Below are 14,770 nucleotides of genomic sequence, written 5' to 3'. Positions count from 1 at the left end.
GTAGGTCATACGAGGAAAGGTTGAGGGTGCTAGGCCTTTTCTCATTAGAACGGAGAAGGATGAGGGGCGACTTGATAGAGGTTTATAAGATGATCAGGGGAATAGATAGAGTTGACAGTCAGAGACTTTTTCCCCGGGTGGAACGCACCATTACAAGGGGACATAAATTTAAGATAAATGGTGGAAGATATAGAGGGGATGTCAGAGGTAGGTTCTTTACCCAGAGAGTAGTGGGGGCATGGAATGCACTGCCTGTGGAAGTAGTTGAGTCAGAAACGTTAGGGACCTTCAAGCGGCTATTGGATAGGTACATGGATTAGGGTAGAATAATGGAGTGTAGATTAACTTCTTCTTAAGGGCAGCACGGTAGCATTGTGGATAGCACAATTGCTTCACAGCTCCAGGGTCCCAAGTTCGATTTCGACTTGGGTCACTGTCTGTGTGGAGTCTGCACATCTTCCCCGTGTGTGCGTGGGTTTCCTCCGGGTACTCCGGTTTCCTCCCACAGTCCAAAGATGTGCAGATTGGGTGGATTGGCCATGAAAAATTGCCCTTAGTGTCCAAAATTCTATGATTAACCTGGGACAAAAGTTCGGCACAACATCGTGGGCCGAAGGGCCTGTTCTGTGCTGTATTTCTCTATCTATCTATCTCTTTCTCCATCAGTGGGTTTAAAATTTCCCATTCACAAGCCTAATGTTTCCCTGAGAAAGAAAGACGTGCGTTTTTATATCAACGTTCACTGACTCGGGTGTCCAAAAGTACTTAACAGCCAACAAAAGTGTTTTTTGAATTCAAGGGACTGTTGTACTGCAGAAACGTGACAGCCAGTTAATGCACAGCAAGCTCCCACAAACAGCAATGTGGCCACATGATCTGTTTTTGTGATGCTAATTATGTTGACTAGGACATGAGGGACAACTTCCCTGCTCTTTGACAACATGGTCTCATGGAATTTGTTGCATTCACCTCAGCCGTTATATGGGGTTTTGCTTTTACTCATCTGAAAGACGGTACCTCTGACTGTACTGCACTGGAGTGTCAGCCTCAGTGCTCAAGTCTCTGGTGTGAGACTTGAACCCACAACTTCTGACTCAGAGACGAGAGTGCTAACTAAGCCGTGGCCGATAATAACTTTTAATATTTCCGTTGCATTAGATTCATTTTGGGGTTGTTTTTATATTTTTAAAATTAATTTATGGGATGTGGGTGTTGCTGGTTGGGCTAGTATTTATTGCCCATTTCCCTAGTTGCCCTTCAGAAGGCGGTGGGGGAGTTGCCTTCTTGAACCGTTGCAACCCTTGAGGTGTAGGTACACCCACTGTGCTGTTAGGGAGGGAGTTCCAAGATGTTGCCCCAGCAACAGTGAAGGAACAGTGATATATTTCCAAGCTATGGTGGTGGAGTTCCCATGTATCTGCTGCCCATGTCCTTCTAGATGGTAGTGGTGGTAGATTTGAATGTGCTGTCTAAGGAACCTTAGTGAGTTACTGCTGTGCATCTTGTAGATGGTACACATGGCTGCCACTGTTTGACGGTGATGAGGTTTTGAAGATTTGTTGAAGGGGGAGCAATCAAGCGGGCTGCTTTATCCCGGATGGTGTTGAGCTTCTTGAGTGTTTGTTTGAGCTGCACTCATCCAGGCAAGTGGAGAATATTCTATTACACTTCTGACTTGTGCTTTGTAAATAGTGGACACGCTTTGGGGGGTCAGGTGGTGAGTTACTCGTCATAGGATCCTAGTCTTGACCTGCCTTGGTATCCACAGTATTAATGTGGCTAGTCCAGTTCAGTTTCTGATCAACGGTAACCTCCAGGATGTTGATTGTGCAGGTTTCAGTAGTGGTAATAACATTGAATGTCAAGGGGCGATGGTTAGATCCTCTCTTATAGGTATTTGTGTGGCGCGAATGTAACTTGCCAGTTGTCAGCTCAAGCCTGGATATTGTCCAGGTCTTTCTGCATTTTAATCCGGACTGCAACATTATCTGAGGAGTTGCGAATGGTGCTGAACATTGTGCAGTCATCTCCAAACATCCTCACTTCTGACCTTATGATGGAAGGCAGATCATTGATGAAGCAGCTGAAGATAGTTGGGCCTAGGTCACTACCCTGAGGAACTCCTGCAGTGATGTCCTGGAGCTCAGATGGTTGACCTCCAACCAGAAACCATCTTCCTTTGTGCCAGGAATGACTCCAACCAGCAGTTTTCCCCCGATACCCATTGACTCCAGTTTAGCTAGGGCTCCTTGATGCCATACTCATCAAATGCCTAGATTTCAATGTCAATCACTCTCACCTCACCTCTGGCATTCAGCTCTTTTTTCCATGTTTGAACCAGGGCTGTAATGTGGTTAGGAGCTGAGTGACCCTGGCAGAACCCATACTGAGCATCCGTGAGCAGGTTATTGCTGAGTAAGTGCCGCTTTGACAACACTGTTGATGGCTCCTTCCATCACTTTGCTGATGATGGAGAGTAGACTGATAGGGTGGTAATTGGCTGGGTTGAATTTGTCCTCTTTCTAGTGTACAAGACACATCTGGGTAATTTGTCACATTGCCGGGTAGATACCAGTGTTGTAGCTGTACTGGAACAGGTTGGCTAGGGGTGCGGGAGCACAAGTCTTCAGTACTATTGCAGGAATATTATCAGGACCCATAGTCTTGCAGTATCCTTCATCCGTTTCTTGCTATCATGTGGAGTGAATCATATTGGCTGAAGACTGACATGTGTGATGCTGGGGACCTCTGGCGGAGACTGTGATGGGATCATCCACTAGGCAGTTCTTGCTGAAGATTTTGCAAATGAGGAGACTGGTTCTCCTGATCCTCGACCAACACCTTCGACGTCGCTTGTGTCGCCATCAACCCTGCCATCTCCGTTTCCACTGACTGAACTTCTGAAAAAAAAAACATATTTTCAGTAGACGGGAGGCATTCGAAAATCTGAAGACTGTTAACCACCCCACCAGTGTTGATGACACCTATTTATGCCAAGCCATTTAGGTGCAATTGATGCAAGTGATGTGGGTGTTGTACTGCCACAGGAGGATGACTAAGGAATTGAAGACCATTGGGTATTTTCTAGGAACTCAATATTCACCAAAGAAAATATTCAAACATCAGAAGGAGACATTGTGTTTCGTATTGGCGTTCCAACATTTTTGGTTTGAAATGTTTTTATGAGTTTTCATATTTTATATCTAACAAGTTATAAAATTACAAAACCGCACCAAAAATCTAACACATATGTTCACAAGCAAGTATCTTCACGGCAACTGTGGCTGTGGCCCCCCCCACCCCCCCCCCCTTAGTTGGCATACATATTTACATAGCCCAATATGGCCGGAACATATATTTATAAGCGTCTATTTAGAGTTTGGTTTGGGCCTTAGCTTGACCTCAGACCGGTCCCCTGCGGCTTTTGTAATATAATAATCTATTGTCACAAGTAGGCTTACATTAACACTGCAATGAAGTTTCTGTGAAAATCCCGTAGTCGCACACCCCAGCACCTCTTCAGGTACACTGAGGGGGGAATTCAGAATGTCCAATTCACCTAACAAGCACGTCTTTCGGGACTTGTGGGAGGAAACCGAAGCGCCCGGAGGAAACCCACGCTGACACGGGGAGAACGTGCAGACTCCGCACAGACAGTGACCTAAGCCAGGAATCGAACCTGGCGCTGTGAAGCAACAGTGTTAACCACTGTGTACCATGCTGCCCAATGGGCTTTGTCCATCTTGCTTGCCCCTTATGTTCCTGTTGCCCCCCTTTCCTCTCTGTCCCGTGGCTCATCTGTGTCTCTTCCCCCACCCCCCTTACTCTTCTGGTTTCTTGCTATGAACAGGTCTTGAAACAGGTTGGTGAGCAGCTTGTGGAAGCCTTCTTCCAATCCACGAATGGCAAATTTTATTTTCTCCAACATGAGAAATTCCACCAGGTCGGACAGCCAGCCTGCACCTTGGGTGGTGCTGCCGATTGCCAGCCGAGCAGGATGTGGATTTAGATTTTGGATTTGATTTATTGTCACATATACTGAGGTACAGTGAAAAGCATTATTCTGCTTGGAGTCCAGACAAATCGTTCCATACATAAAAAACATAGGACATACAATAAATACACAATGTAAATACATAGACACAGGCATCAGGTGAAGCATACAGAGTGTAAGTACTATTCAATAGAGAAGATGTGTGGAGAGATCAATTCAGTCCATAAGAGTGTCATACAGGAGTCTGGTAACAGTGGGGGAGAAGATGTTTTTGAATCTGTTAATACGTTTTCTCAGAGTTTTGTATCTCCTGCCCGATGGAAGTGGTTGGAAGAGAGAATATCCTGGATGGAAGGGGCCTTTGATTATGCTGCCTGCGTTCCCAAGGCAGCAGGAGGTGTCGACAGAGTCAATGGATGGGAGATCGTTTCGGGTGATGGACTGGGTTGTGTTCACGACTCTGTAGTTTCTTTGCCAGACATGCATACTTTCTTTGGTGCATCTGAAAAAATTGCTAAGTGTCAATGTGGAAATGCTGAATTTCCTTAGTTTCCTGAGGAAGTATAGGCGCTGTTGAGCTTTCTTGGTCGTGTCGTCGACATGGGTGGATCAGGACAGATTGTTGGTGATGTGCACACCTGGAAATTTGAAGCTGTCAACTATCTCCACCTCGGCACTATTAATGCAGACAGGGTGTGTACGATTCTTCGCTTCTTGAGTCAATGACCAGCTCCTTAGTTTTGCTGACATTGAGGGAGAGATTGGTTGTTGTTACACCACGCCACTAGGTTCTCTAACTCCCTCCTGTACTCTGACTCATCGTTGTTCAAGATCCGACCACTACGTTCGTGTCAATAGCATACTTGTAGATAGAGTTGGAGCCACATTTGCCACAGTCATGCGTGTGAATAGGGATATAGTAGGGGCTAAGTATGCAACCTTGCGGGGCCCCGGTATTGAGGATTATCAGGGAGAAGCTGTTGTTGAGGTGAGAGTCACTGCCTTTGACATCAAGGCAACATTTCTCAGAGTATGACATCAAAGAATCCAAGCTAAACTGGATTCAGCGGAAAACTCTATCGGTTGGAATCCTACTGGCACAAAGGAAAATGTAGTGGTTTGAGGTTAATCATCTCAGCTCCAAGTCTCACTGCAGGAATTCCTCAGGATAGTGTCCGAGGCCCACCCCTCTTCATCTGCTTCATCAATGACCTCCCTTCCATCATAAGGGCAGAAGTGGGGATGTTTGCGGATGACTGATCAATGTTCAGCCCAATTTGCAACTCCTCAGATAATGAGGCAGTCCATGTCCAAAAGCAGCAAGACCTGGACAATAAACAGGCTTGGGCTGGCAAGTGACAAGTTACATTTGCGCCACACAAGTGCCAGGCAATAACCATTTCTTACAAGCAAGGATCTCACCATCACCCTTGACATTCAATGGCATTACCATCGCTGAATCCCCCACAATCAACACACTGTTGGTTGCCATTGATCAGAACTGAACTGGACTAGCCATTTAATACTGTGGCTACTAGGGCAGCTCACACTAGGAATCCTACGACGAGTAACTAACCTCCTGACCCCCCCCCCCCCCCTCCAAAGCCTGTCCTACAAGGCACAAGTCAGGAGTGTAATGGAATATTCCAGGCCTGAATGAGTGCAGCTGCAACAACATTCAAGAAACTTTATACCATCCAGGACAAAACAGCCCGCTTGATTGTTCCTCCTTCCACAAACATTCAAACCCTCCACCACCGATGAACAGTGGCAGCCATGTATACCCTGTGTACCGTCAACAAGATGCACTGCAGTAACCACCAAGGGTTCCTTAGACAGCACCTTACAAACCCAAGACCGCTACCATCTCGAAGGACAAGAGCAGCAGATACCTGGAACGCTAGCACCTTCAAAGTCACCACCATCCTGACTTGGAAATCTATCGCCGTCCCTTCACTGTTGCTGGGGATAAATCCTGGAACTCTCTCCGGAACAGCACAGTGGGTGTACCTCTACCTCCGGGACCGCGCGGTTCAAGAAGGCAACTCACCACCAACTTCTGAAGGATAACTAGGGATGAGCAATAAATGCTGGCCTAACACATCCCGTGAATTAATAAAAAGTAAATTAAATTATAAATAATCAATTAAAATTCCTGGACAAATGTTAAAAACCAAAACACAAGACTATTCAGATGGAGTTTATTATTACAACAGTTTAGTTTACAAATTCTACATGTGGTAGGAAAAGAAAATGTGACTGCTGATGTTTTATCACTACTGGAAAGTGCAGGAAGACTAACGACCAGATTCATGTTATATTTTGCCTGTTTAAAAATGTAGTGGCACAGTGGTTAGCATTGCTGCCTACGGCGCTGAGGACCCGGGTTCGAATCCCGACCCTGGATCATTGTCCGTGTGGAGTTTGCACTTCTCCCTGGTGTCTGCGTGGGTTTCACCCCACAACCCAAAGATTGGCAGGGTAGGTGGATTGGCCACAAAAATGATATGTAGAGTATAAGTAGCATGTATCTAAAGAACTGTTTAACGTGAAAGGGTTTTAGAAATGAAGCCATCTGTTTACATTGCTGGTTCATTTTTTTTCAGGGGAAGGTGTGACGAATGGAGGATTTTATAAATATTGGATTCTAAATATTGGGACAATTTAAGGACTAAAAGCCTGGGGCTATAGTGTGTCTGACTGCAATGGTGATGTTTTTCAAAATAATTCTGTTATGCAGAGCTTGGGAACATTTAGGAGCCAGAAGGGGAAATTGACCAGAGGAATGTGTTTTTTCAGTCTGGGCTAATGCGTTGCGGTTTGACTGAGGAAAGTCCCTGGGGAGTTTGGTTTAAAATAATTTTTATTGAAATTTTTACAAAATATAAACATCATAACAATATTAACAAAACAACCGCGGTAACAACCCAAGAACACCACCCACCCAACTTCAAAAGCAACTACCAACAAAAGAAAAAACAAAAGAACACCCAAACAAAAGGGAAAGAAATACACCCGCCACATCCCACAAACCCATGTTCTCCCTCCCACCGAACCAGCCCTCCCTCCCTTCCCCCCCTCCCTCCCTCCCTTCCTTCCCCCCCTCCCTTCCCCCACTTCCCTCCCTCCCCCCCCTCCCCCCAGGTTGCTGCTGCTGCTGTTTATTTCCCTACCGTTCCGCAGGAAGTCCAGGAAAGGCTGCCACCCGCCTAAAGAACCCTTGTACTGATCCCCTCAGAGCAATTTCACCTTCTCCTATTTAATGAACCCCCAAACCATATCATTGATCCAGGCCTCCACGCTTGGGGGCCTCGCATCCTTCCACTGGAGCAAGATCCTCCGCCGGGCTACTAGGGACGCAAAGGCCAGAACACCGGCCTCTTTCGCCTCCTGCACTCCCGGCTCCACTGCAACCCCAAAAATTGCGAGTCCCCAGCCTGGCTTGACCCTGGATCCCACCACCCTTGACACCGTCCTTGCTACCCCCTTCCAAAACTCCCCCAGCGCTGGGCAAGCCCAAAACATATGGGCGTGGTTTGCTGGGCCCCCCGAGCACCTAGCGCACCTGTCTTCGCCCCCGAAAAACCTACTCATCCTCGTCCCAGTCATTTGGGCCCTATGCAGCACCTTGAACTGTATGAGGCTAAGCCTCGCAGAGGAAGAGGAGGAATTCACTCTCTCCAGGCATCCGCCCACGTCCCCTCCTCAATCTCCTCACCCCAGCTCCTCTTCCCATTTACCCTTCAGTTCCTCCACCAAGGCCTCGTCTACCTCCTGCATCACCCGGTATATGTCCGAAATCCCCCCTCCTCCAACCCACACCCCGAGAGCACCCTGCCCCGCACCCCCCGTGGGGGCAGCAAGGGAACCCCTCCACCTGCCGCCTGGCAAACGCCCTCACCTGCATGTACCTAAACATGTTCCCCGGGGGGAGCCCAAACTTCCACTCTAACTCCCCCAAGCTTGTGAACCTCCCCTCCACAAACAGGTCCCTCAACCTCCTAACCCCTACCCTATGCCAGCCCAGAAATCCGCCATCAATGCTCCTTGGGACAAACCGATGGTTCCCCCGTAATGGGGCCTCCATCGAGCCCCCCACTTCTCCCTATGCCGTCTCCATTGCCCCCAAATTTTGAGGGTAGTCGCCACCACCGGGGCTCGTGGTATACCTCATTGGAGGGAGCAGCAACGGCGCCGTTACCAGCGCCTCCAGCTCGTGCCCAACACATGACGCCACCATCCATCCTCTTCCAAGCTGCCCTTCCTCGTCCATTACCCACTTACGCACCATCGCTGCGTTGGCAGCCCAATAGTACCCACAGAGGTTGGGCAACGCCAGCCCCCCCCCCCCCCCCCCATCCCTGCCCCGTTCCAGGAACACTCTTCTCACCCTCAGAGTCCCATGCGCCCACACAAATCCCGTGATACTCCTGTTGACCCTCCTAAAAAAGGCCTTCGGGATAAGGATGGGGAGGCACTGGAACGGGAACAAAAACCTCGGGAGCACCGTCATCTTAACGGGCTGCACCCTCCCCGCCAGTGACAGCGGTAACATATCCCACCCTCTTAACTCCTCCTCCATCTGCTCCACCAACCTTGTGAGTTTGAGCTTATGCAGGGCCCCCCAACTCCCAGCCACCTGGACACCTAGGTACCTGAAGCTCTTCCCTGCCTGCTCAGTGGGAGCCTACCAATCCCCTCCTCCTGATCCCCCGGATTGCACCACGAACAACTCGCTCTTGCCCAGGTTCAACTTATACCCAGAGAAACTCCCGAATTCACTAAGAATCCTCATCACCTCCGCATCCCTCCCATCGGGTCCGCCACGTACAGCAACAGGTCATCTGCATAAAGCGACACTCGATGCTCCTCCCCACCCCGCACCAGGCCCCTCCAGGATCAAGGAAATCAGCGTTCGTGACATAGTTGGGGGAAAAGCCCCCCCCCCCCCCCCCTCTCCCTTGCCTCGTTAAAGGTCCAACAGGGGGCCCAACAGGTCCACATACCTTTTATAAAATTCCGCCGGAAACCCATCTGGCCCCGGCGCCTTCCCCGACTGCATGTTCCCTATCCCTTTAACCACCTCCTCCAGCTCGATCGGCGCCTCCAGTCCTTCCACCTGCTCCTCCTCCACTCTCGAAAATTGCAGCATGTCCAAGAAGCGCCCCATTCCACCCCCCTCCACCGGGGGTTCCGACCGGTACAGTTCCCCATAGAGTCCCTGAAGACCCCATTAACATCTGCCCCCCTCCGCACCACCGTCCCAGCTTCATCCGTCACTCCCCCAATCTCCCTGGCCGCGTCCCGCTTTCGGAGCTGGTGTGCCAGCATCCTGCTCGCCTTCTCCCCATACTCCATACACCGCCCCCTGTGCTTTCCTCCACCTGAGCTTCCGCCTTTCTGGTAGTCAATAGGTCGAACCTGGCCTGAAGGCTACGCCTCTCCCCCAGCAATCCTTCCTCTGGAGCCTCCGCATATCTCCTATCCACCCTCACCATCTCCCCTATCAGTCTCTCCCTCTCCCTCTGCTCACCCCCCCCCCCCCCCCCCCCCCCCACCCTATGGGTTCGGATGGAGATCAATTCCCCTCTAGTCACCGCCTTCAATGCCTCCAGACCGTCCCCACTCGGACCTCCCCGTTGTCGTTGGCCTCAAGGTACCTCTCGATACACCCCCGAACCCTCTCGGCCACCTCCTCGTCTGCCAGCAGCCCCACCTCCAAGCACCAGAGCGGACGTTGGTCCCTCCCTTCCCCCAGCCCGAGGTCCACCCAGTGCGGGGCATGATCTGAAATGGCAATGGCGGAGTATTCCACATCCTCCACCCTCGAAACCAGCCCCCTGCTCAGGACAAAGAAAACCTCCAGGGATCCACCCCCCCCCATCTGGTCCATAAATCCCCTCAACACCCGTAGCCGCCGGCGGCCTCCTACCCGTCCGGGACTTGGATCGATCCAATGGGGGATCCAGTACCGTGTTGAAGTCCCCCCCCATGATCAGGCCCCCCACCTCCAGGTCCCGAATGTGGCCCAACATACGCCGCATAAACCCTGCATCGTCCCAATTTGGGCGTAAACATTCACCAACACCCCCGCTCCCCCTGCAGCTTACCACTCACCATCACATATCTCCCGCCACTGTCAGCCACCACATTTAACGCCTCAAACGACACCTTCTTCCCACCAGGATCGCCACCCCCGACTCTTCTCATCCAGCCCTGAGTGAAATACTTGGCCCACCCATCCCTTCCTCAGCCGAACCTGGTCCACCACTCTCAGGTGTGTCTCCTGGAGCATGGCACATCCGCCTTCAGCCCCTTCAGGTGCGCAAACACCCGGGCCCGTTTGACCGGCCCATTCAGTCCCCTCACATTCCAGGTTATCAGCCGGATCAGAGGGCTCCCTGCACCCCTCCCTTGCCGATTAGCCATAACCCATCCCTTGCCCACCACCGGCCAGCGTCCCCCGCCCTGCCAGTTCCCCACGGCGGCAACTCCCCCCCTCCAGCACCCCTGCATCCTCCAGCTCCTTCCTGACCGTTTCAGCAGCAACCCGGTACCCCCCCCCCCCCCCCCCCCCCCCCCACCGCCCCACCCCCCAGGCTAGGGCCCCTCCCTCCATAGCACTTCCGTGAGCCAGCTAACTTCTGCTGACCCCCGGCGACTCCCGCCCTGCCTCTGACTCCTCCCCACGTGGGACTACCCCTCCTCCATCGTGCCCGTCAACGGGTCCTCCTCTCTCCCCCCCCCCCCCCCCCGGCTCTTGCGCGGGAAAAGAAAACAGCCAGCAACGGCCCGTGCTTCTCAGCCCCGACTCTGCCCCACCATCTCCCAGCGCGGGAAACCCGAAAAAAGCCCGGGCTTTCGCCCTGCCCAGCCCCGCCTCCTCTAGGGCAACTCCCATTGTCAGTCCCCCCCACCAGCTCCCCGAACTCCCCGTTAACCACCCTGCCCGAACCCGTTCACCAGACCCATACAGAAAAACCCATACAAAAAAGACATAACGACATCACCCCACCCACCCGAAGGCCAACCCACATCTTACATTAAACCAAGCAAATACAAGTACAGTATTATACAGCATCCCCCATCTTAGACCCTCAGTTTGAGTCCAATTTCTCGCCTGCACAAAGGCCCACGCCTCCTCCGGGAACTCAAAATAATGGTGCCGATCCTTATAGGTGACCCACAGACGCGCCGGCTGCAACAATTGCAAACTTCACACCCCGTCTGTGGAGCACCGCCTTCGTCCAGTTAAACCCGGCTCTCCACTTCGCCACCCTCCGCACTCCAGTCCTGGAAGATCCGCACCTCCGTGTTCTCCCACTTGCTGCTCCGCTCCTTCTTGGCCCACTAGAGCACACACTCACGATCCACGAACCGATGAAACCGCACCAACACCGCCCGCGGCGGCTCGTTCGGCTTGGGCCTCCTAGCCAGAATTCTGTGGGCCCCCTCTAATTCCAGGGACCCTGGAAGGACCTAGCCCCCATCAGCGAGTTCAACATAACAACCACATAGGCCGCCAGGTCCGACCCCCCCCAGCCCCTCCGTGAGGCCCAGGATATTCAAATTCTTCCGCCTTGACCGGTTGTCCAGCTCCTCGAACCGCTCCTGCCATCTTTTATGGAGCGCCTCGTGCATCTCCACCTTCCCCACGATGGCCATGGCCTCATCCTCCCTTTCGGAGGCCTGCTTCTGCAGGTCCCGGATCGCGGCCCCCTAGGCTGTCTGGGTCTCCAGCAGCTTCCACCTTAAGCTCCTGGAAGCAGCGCAGCAGAGTCGCCTGCTGCTCCTGCGCCCACTGCCTCCGGGCCTCCGCCGGCCGCCATTTTGTCTTTCTTCCCCCGCTTTTCCAGGGGGTGCTTCCACCGTTTTTCTCCTTACCCCACTCCTGGTCCGGACCACAGGACCGTAGGGGTCGACTCCTGTCCTCTTCCCACATCGGGATTTGCCGATAAAGTTCCGTTGGGGGTCCTGAAAAGAGCCCCAAAGTCCGTTTTCAGCGGGAGCTGCCGAATGTGCGGCTTAGCTCCGCATTGCCGCCACCGGAAGTCCGTCCCTGGGGAGTTGATGCACTTTCATCCTGCAGAGGTAATTGTTTTTCAGCTTGTGAAATGAAGTCTTTGCTGAGTGTAGCGAAGGGAGGCAGAGATATTTGCAAAAGCTTTGGAAAGAGAAATTGAAGTCTGATCTTTCTGACTTTCTGAGTCCATAATGCTCTCACAATAGGATAGTTAGAAAAAGAGTAATAATATTGGTAAAGCAGATCAGTCTTGTCAAAGGTCGGTGTGAACCAGCTTTTTTGAAGATATTCAGCCAGAGTCTGAAAGGGTTCTATTTTTAAAAATACTCATTCTTTTTTCCAATTAAGGGTAATTTTAGGGTGGCCAATCCACCCACCTTACACTTCTTTGGTTTGTGGGGCTGAGACCCACGCAAACATGGGGGAGAATGTGCAACCTCCACAAGGACATTGGCCGGGGCATGATCAAACCCAGGTCCTCAGCACCATGAGGCAGCAGTGCTAACCACTGTGCCACCATGCTGCCTGTCTGAAGGGGTTCTAACTGGAGCCAAATCTGCTCTGTAAAGCAAGTATTACTCATGCTGATTTTCAGATAGATGAGAGCGGTAGAGATCTCATGGTTTAATGGGGAACTGAGTAGTACTGTTTAAGGGGTTCTTTTCTGGTGTGAGGTTAAAGAGATTAATATTGTATTTCTAATAAAACTTTGTTTAAAAAAAAATCCCTATTTCTTCAATCACCTCCTGGAGCGAATCATTCTTTCTGCACAGTGTACAAATAAACTAAAATATTAGAATTTCGGTCCAGTATCCTAGTCTGGGGTTGTAATATTCACACACGTCACACATAAACTGCCTTTCTCCTGTGTGACTGCATCATGGGGGGTGTGATGACTGCTTCAATGATTTCTTGCACATCTCACATCTAAAAGTTTCTCCTTTGCATGGATGTGCAGGTGCACATGGAGGGAACATGACTGTGAATGATTTGCTGCACACTTTGCAGGTAAGTGGTTTATCCTCCGTGGTGAATGTGTTGCTGTTTTGAGCCCCATGAGTTTGTGAGGCTCCGTTGCACACCTCATATTTGAATGCTTTCTCATCCATGAAGGTGCTCTTATGTTACAGGGAGAACAAGAGGCACAGTTTGCATCTTAGGATATCTTATGAGCCTGTGGAGCCTTCCTCATACACAAACACCTTCTCACATGTTGGAATGAGCTTCACCAGGGCCAGAGAATACCATCCATTAGGAGGCCATTCGATCTATAGAGTGTGCACCGAAGAGGACCCAACCTAGACCCAGTCCCTGACCTATCGTGTAACCTACATCCTTGGACACAAAGGGCCAATTTAGCTTGGCCATGTTAATCAACCACATTTGTGGACTATGGGAGAAACCACAGCACCTGGAGGAAACGCACTCAGGGGAGAATGTACAAAATCAACACAAGACAGTCACCCAAGGCTTTAATATCAGTAAATGCTACAAAATAAATTGCAGCAAAAAATTCGGAACAGTATTTCCAGCTTCAGTTGATTTTTGTTTCTCTAAAACCCGTGTCTTCTCTTTGAATTGTTCAGTGTGTGATCGTCAATTTAAATCACAGCTCACCACAGGAAGTGTCCCTTTAAATATGCAGATCGCTCACTGGATTATAACCAGATTCACCTGAGGAAGGAGCAGTGCTCCGAAAGCTCGTGTTTGAAACAACCTGTTGGACTTTAACCTGGTGTTGTAAGACTTCTTACCGAAATCTAGTGATTTGAAACAAACCTGTTGGACCTGGTTGTAAACTTCTGACTGGATTATAACCAAGTACGCTTGCGCGTTGGATTCAGGAAGGAAGCAGCCATCGAACAGCCGCGCAAAAGTGGATTAGCTCTGCAAATTTGAGTGTATGACCGGGCGGGGGCGGGACGGGAGCTAGAGAGCGGAAAGAGAAAGTGGGAGAGGACAAAATAAAACACAAACCTTAAGTTTGACAAAGGGTGGCTTGAGAAGATCTCACCCAGTCTGAACTACATTACCCATGTTGCTCATGTTCCTGGAGCCTGAGCAGCGGCAGTATTGAATTGGGGGGAACCCGGCTTGCGGTGCCTGATGGGAGTTGTAGTTCTACCGTGCGCAGCGGCGGTTGGTGCCCAGCGTTCTGGGGTTGGAATGTGAGGAAGCGCGAGCACGAGCGGCTGAATCGAATTGAAAAGCAGAGATTGACCCTTGGGAGGAACCAGAGCGATGGCAGTGGGAAGATTCACCATTGTAGCAGCAGAAAGCAATTGGGCCGAATGGTCTGTTTCTGTGCTTTAAAAACTGGAATTAAAATGAAAAATGCTGGAAATACTCAGCAGACTGCCTCACCCCCGATGCTCCACCCTATGGGCCGATGGTCAAAATGAACCTTATTGTATTTTGTGAGAGTCACCACACTGGAGGCAATCTCCGAGTCACAGTCACTCCAACAGATCCCACCTCCCATCCCCAAGCAAGAGCAGTCTACACCGAATTACAGCAGAACTCCCCAATCCCTGTGGTCCCAAACACTGGCACAAACTCCTCCCCCCATTCTCCTTTCTGTCCCACACTCCCATCACCCTCTCTCTTTCCTGGGTCCCTCTGCTTGCACATGTGCTGACCACTGCATGTCATCGCTGACTTGGATGCTGTGGGACATCCTCTTCTGATCTACTGTCAAACACATCGGAGGCTACACATCCCGGCGGCATGGTGGTGCAGTAGTTAGCACTGTT

General features: G+C 50.8%; 2 protein-coding genes across 2 annotated transcripts in view; one reads left to right on the top strand and one right to left on the bottom strand.

Moving 5' to 3' along the window:
* The window catches only part of LOC119976643 (zinc finger protein 721-like), a 999,221-nt gene that overhangs the window by 417,314 nt on the left and 567,137 nt on the right, over positions 1-14,770 (bottom strand). The gene's annotated exons all lie outside the window — the stretch shown is intronic.
* The window catches only part of LOC119975583 (zinc finger protein 729-like), a 72,225-nt gene that overhangs the window by 46,277 nt on the left and 11,178 nt on the right, over positions 1-14,770 (top strand). The window contains exon 9 of the mRNA XM_038815371.1: positions 3,089-3,167. Coding sequence (XP_038671299.1) covers positions 3,089-3,167 — 79 coding nt within the window. The remainder of the gene's footprint in view (positions 1-3,088; positions 3,168-14,770) is intronic.

The sequence above is a fragment of the Scyliorhinus canicula genome, chromosome 13 (genome assembly GCF_902713615.1).
Source record: "Scyliorhinus canicula chromosome 13, sScyCan1.1, whole genome shotgun sequence".
NCBI lineage: Eukaryota > Metazoa > Chordata > Chondrichthyes > Carcharhiniformes > Scyliorhinidae > Scyliorhinus > Scyliorhinus canicula.
This window is presented reverse-complemented; position numbering and strand designations above follow the sequence as displayed.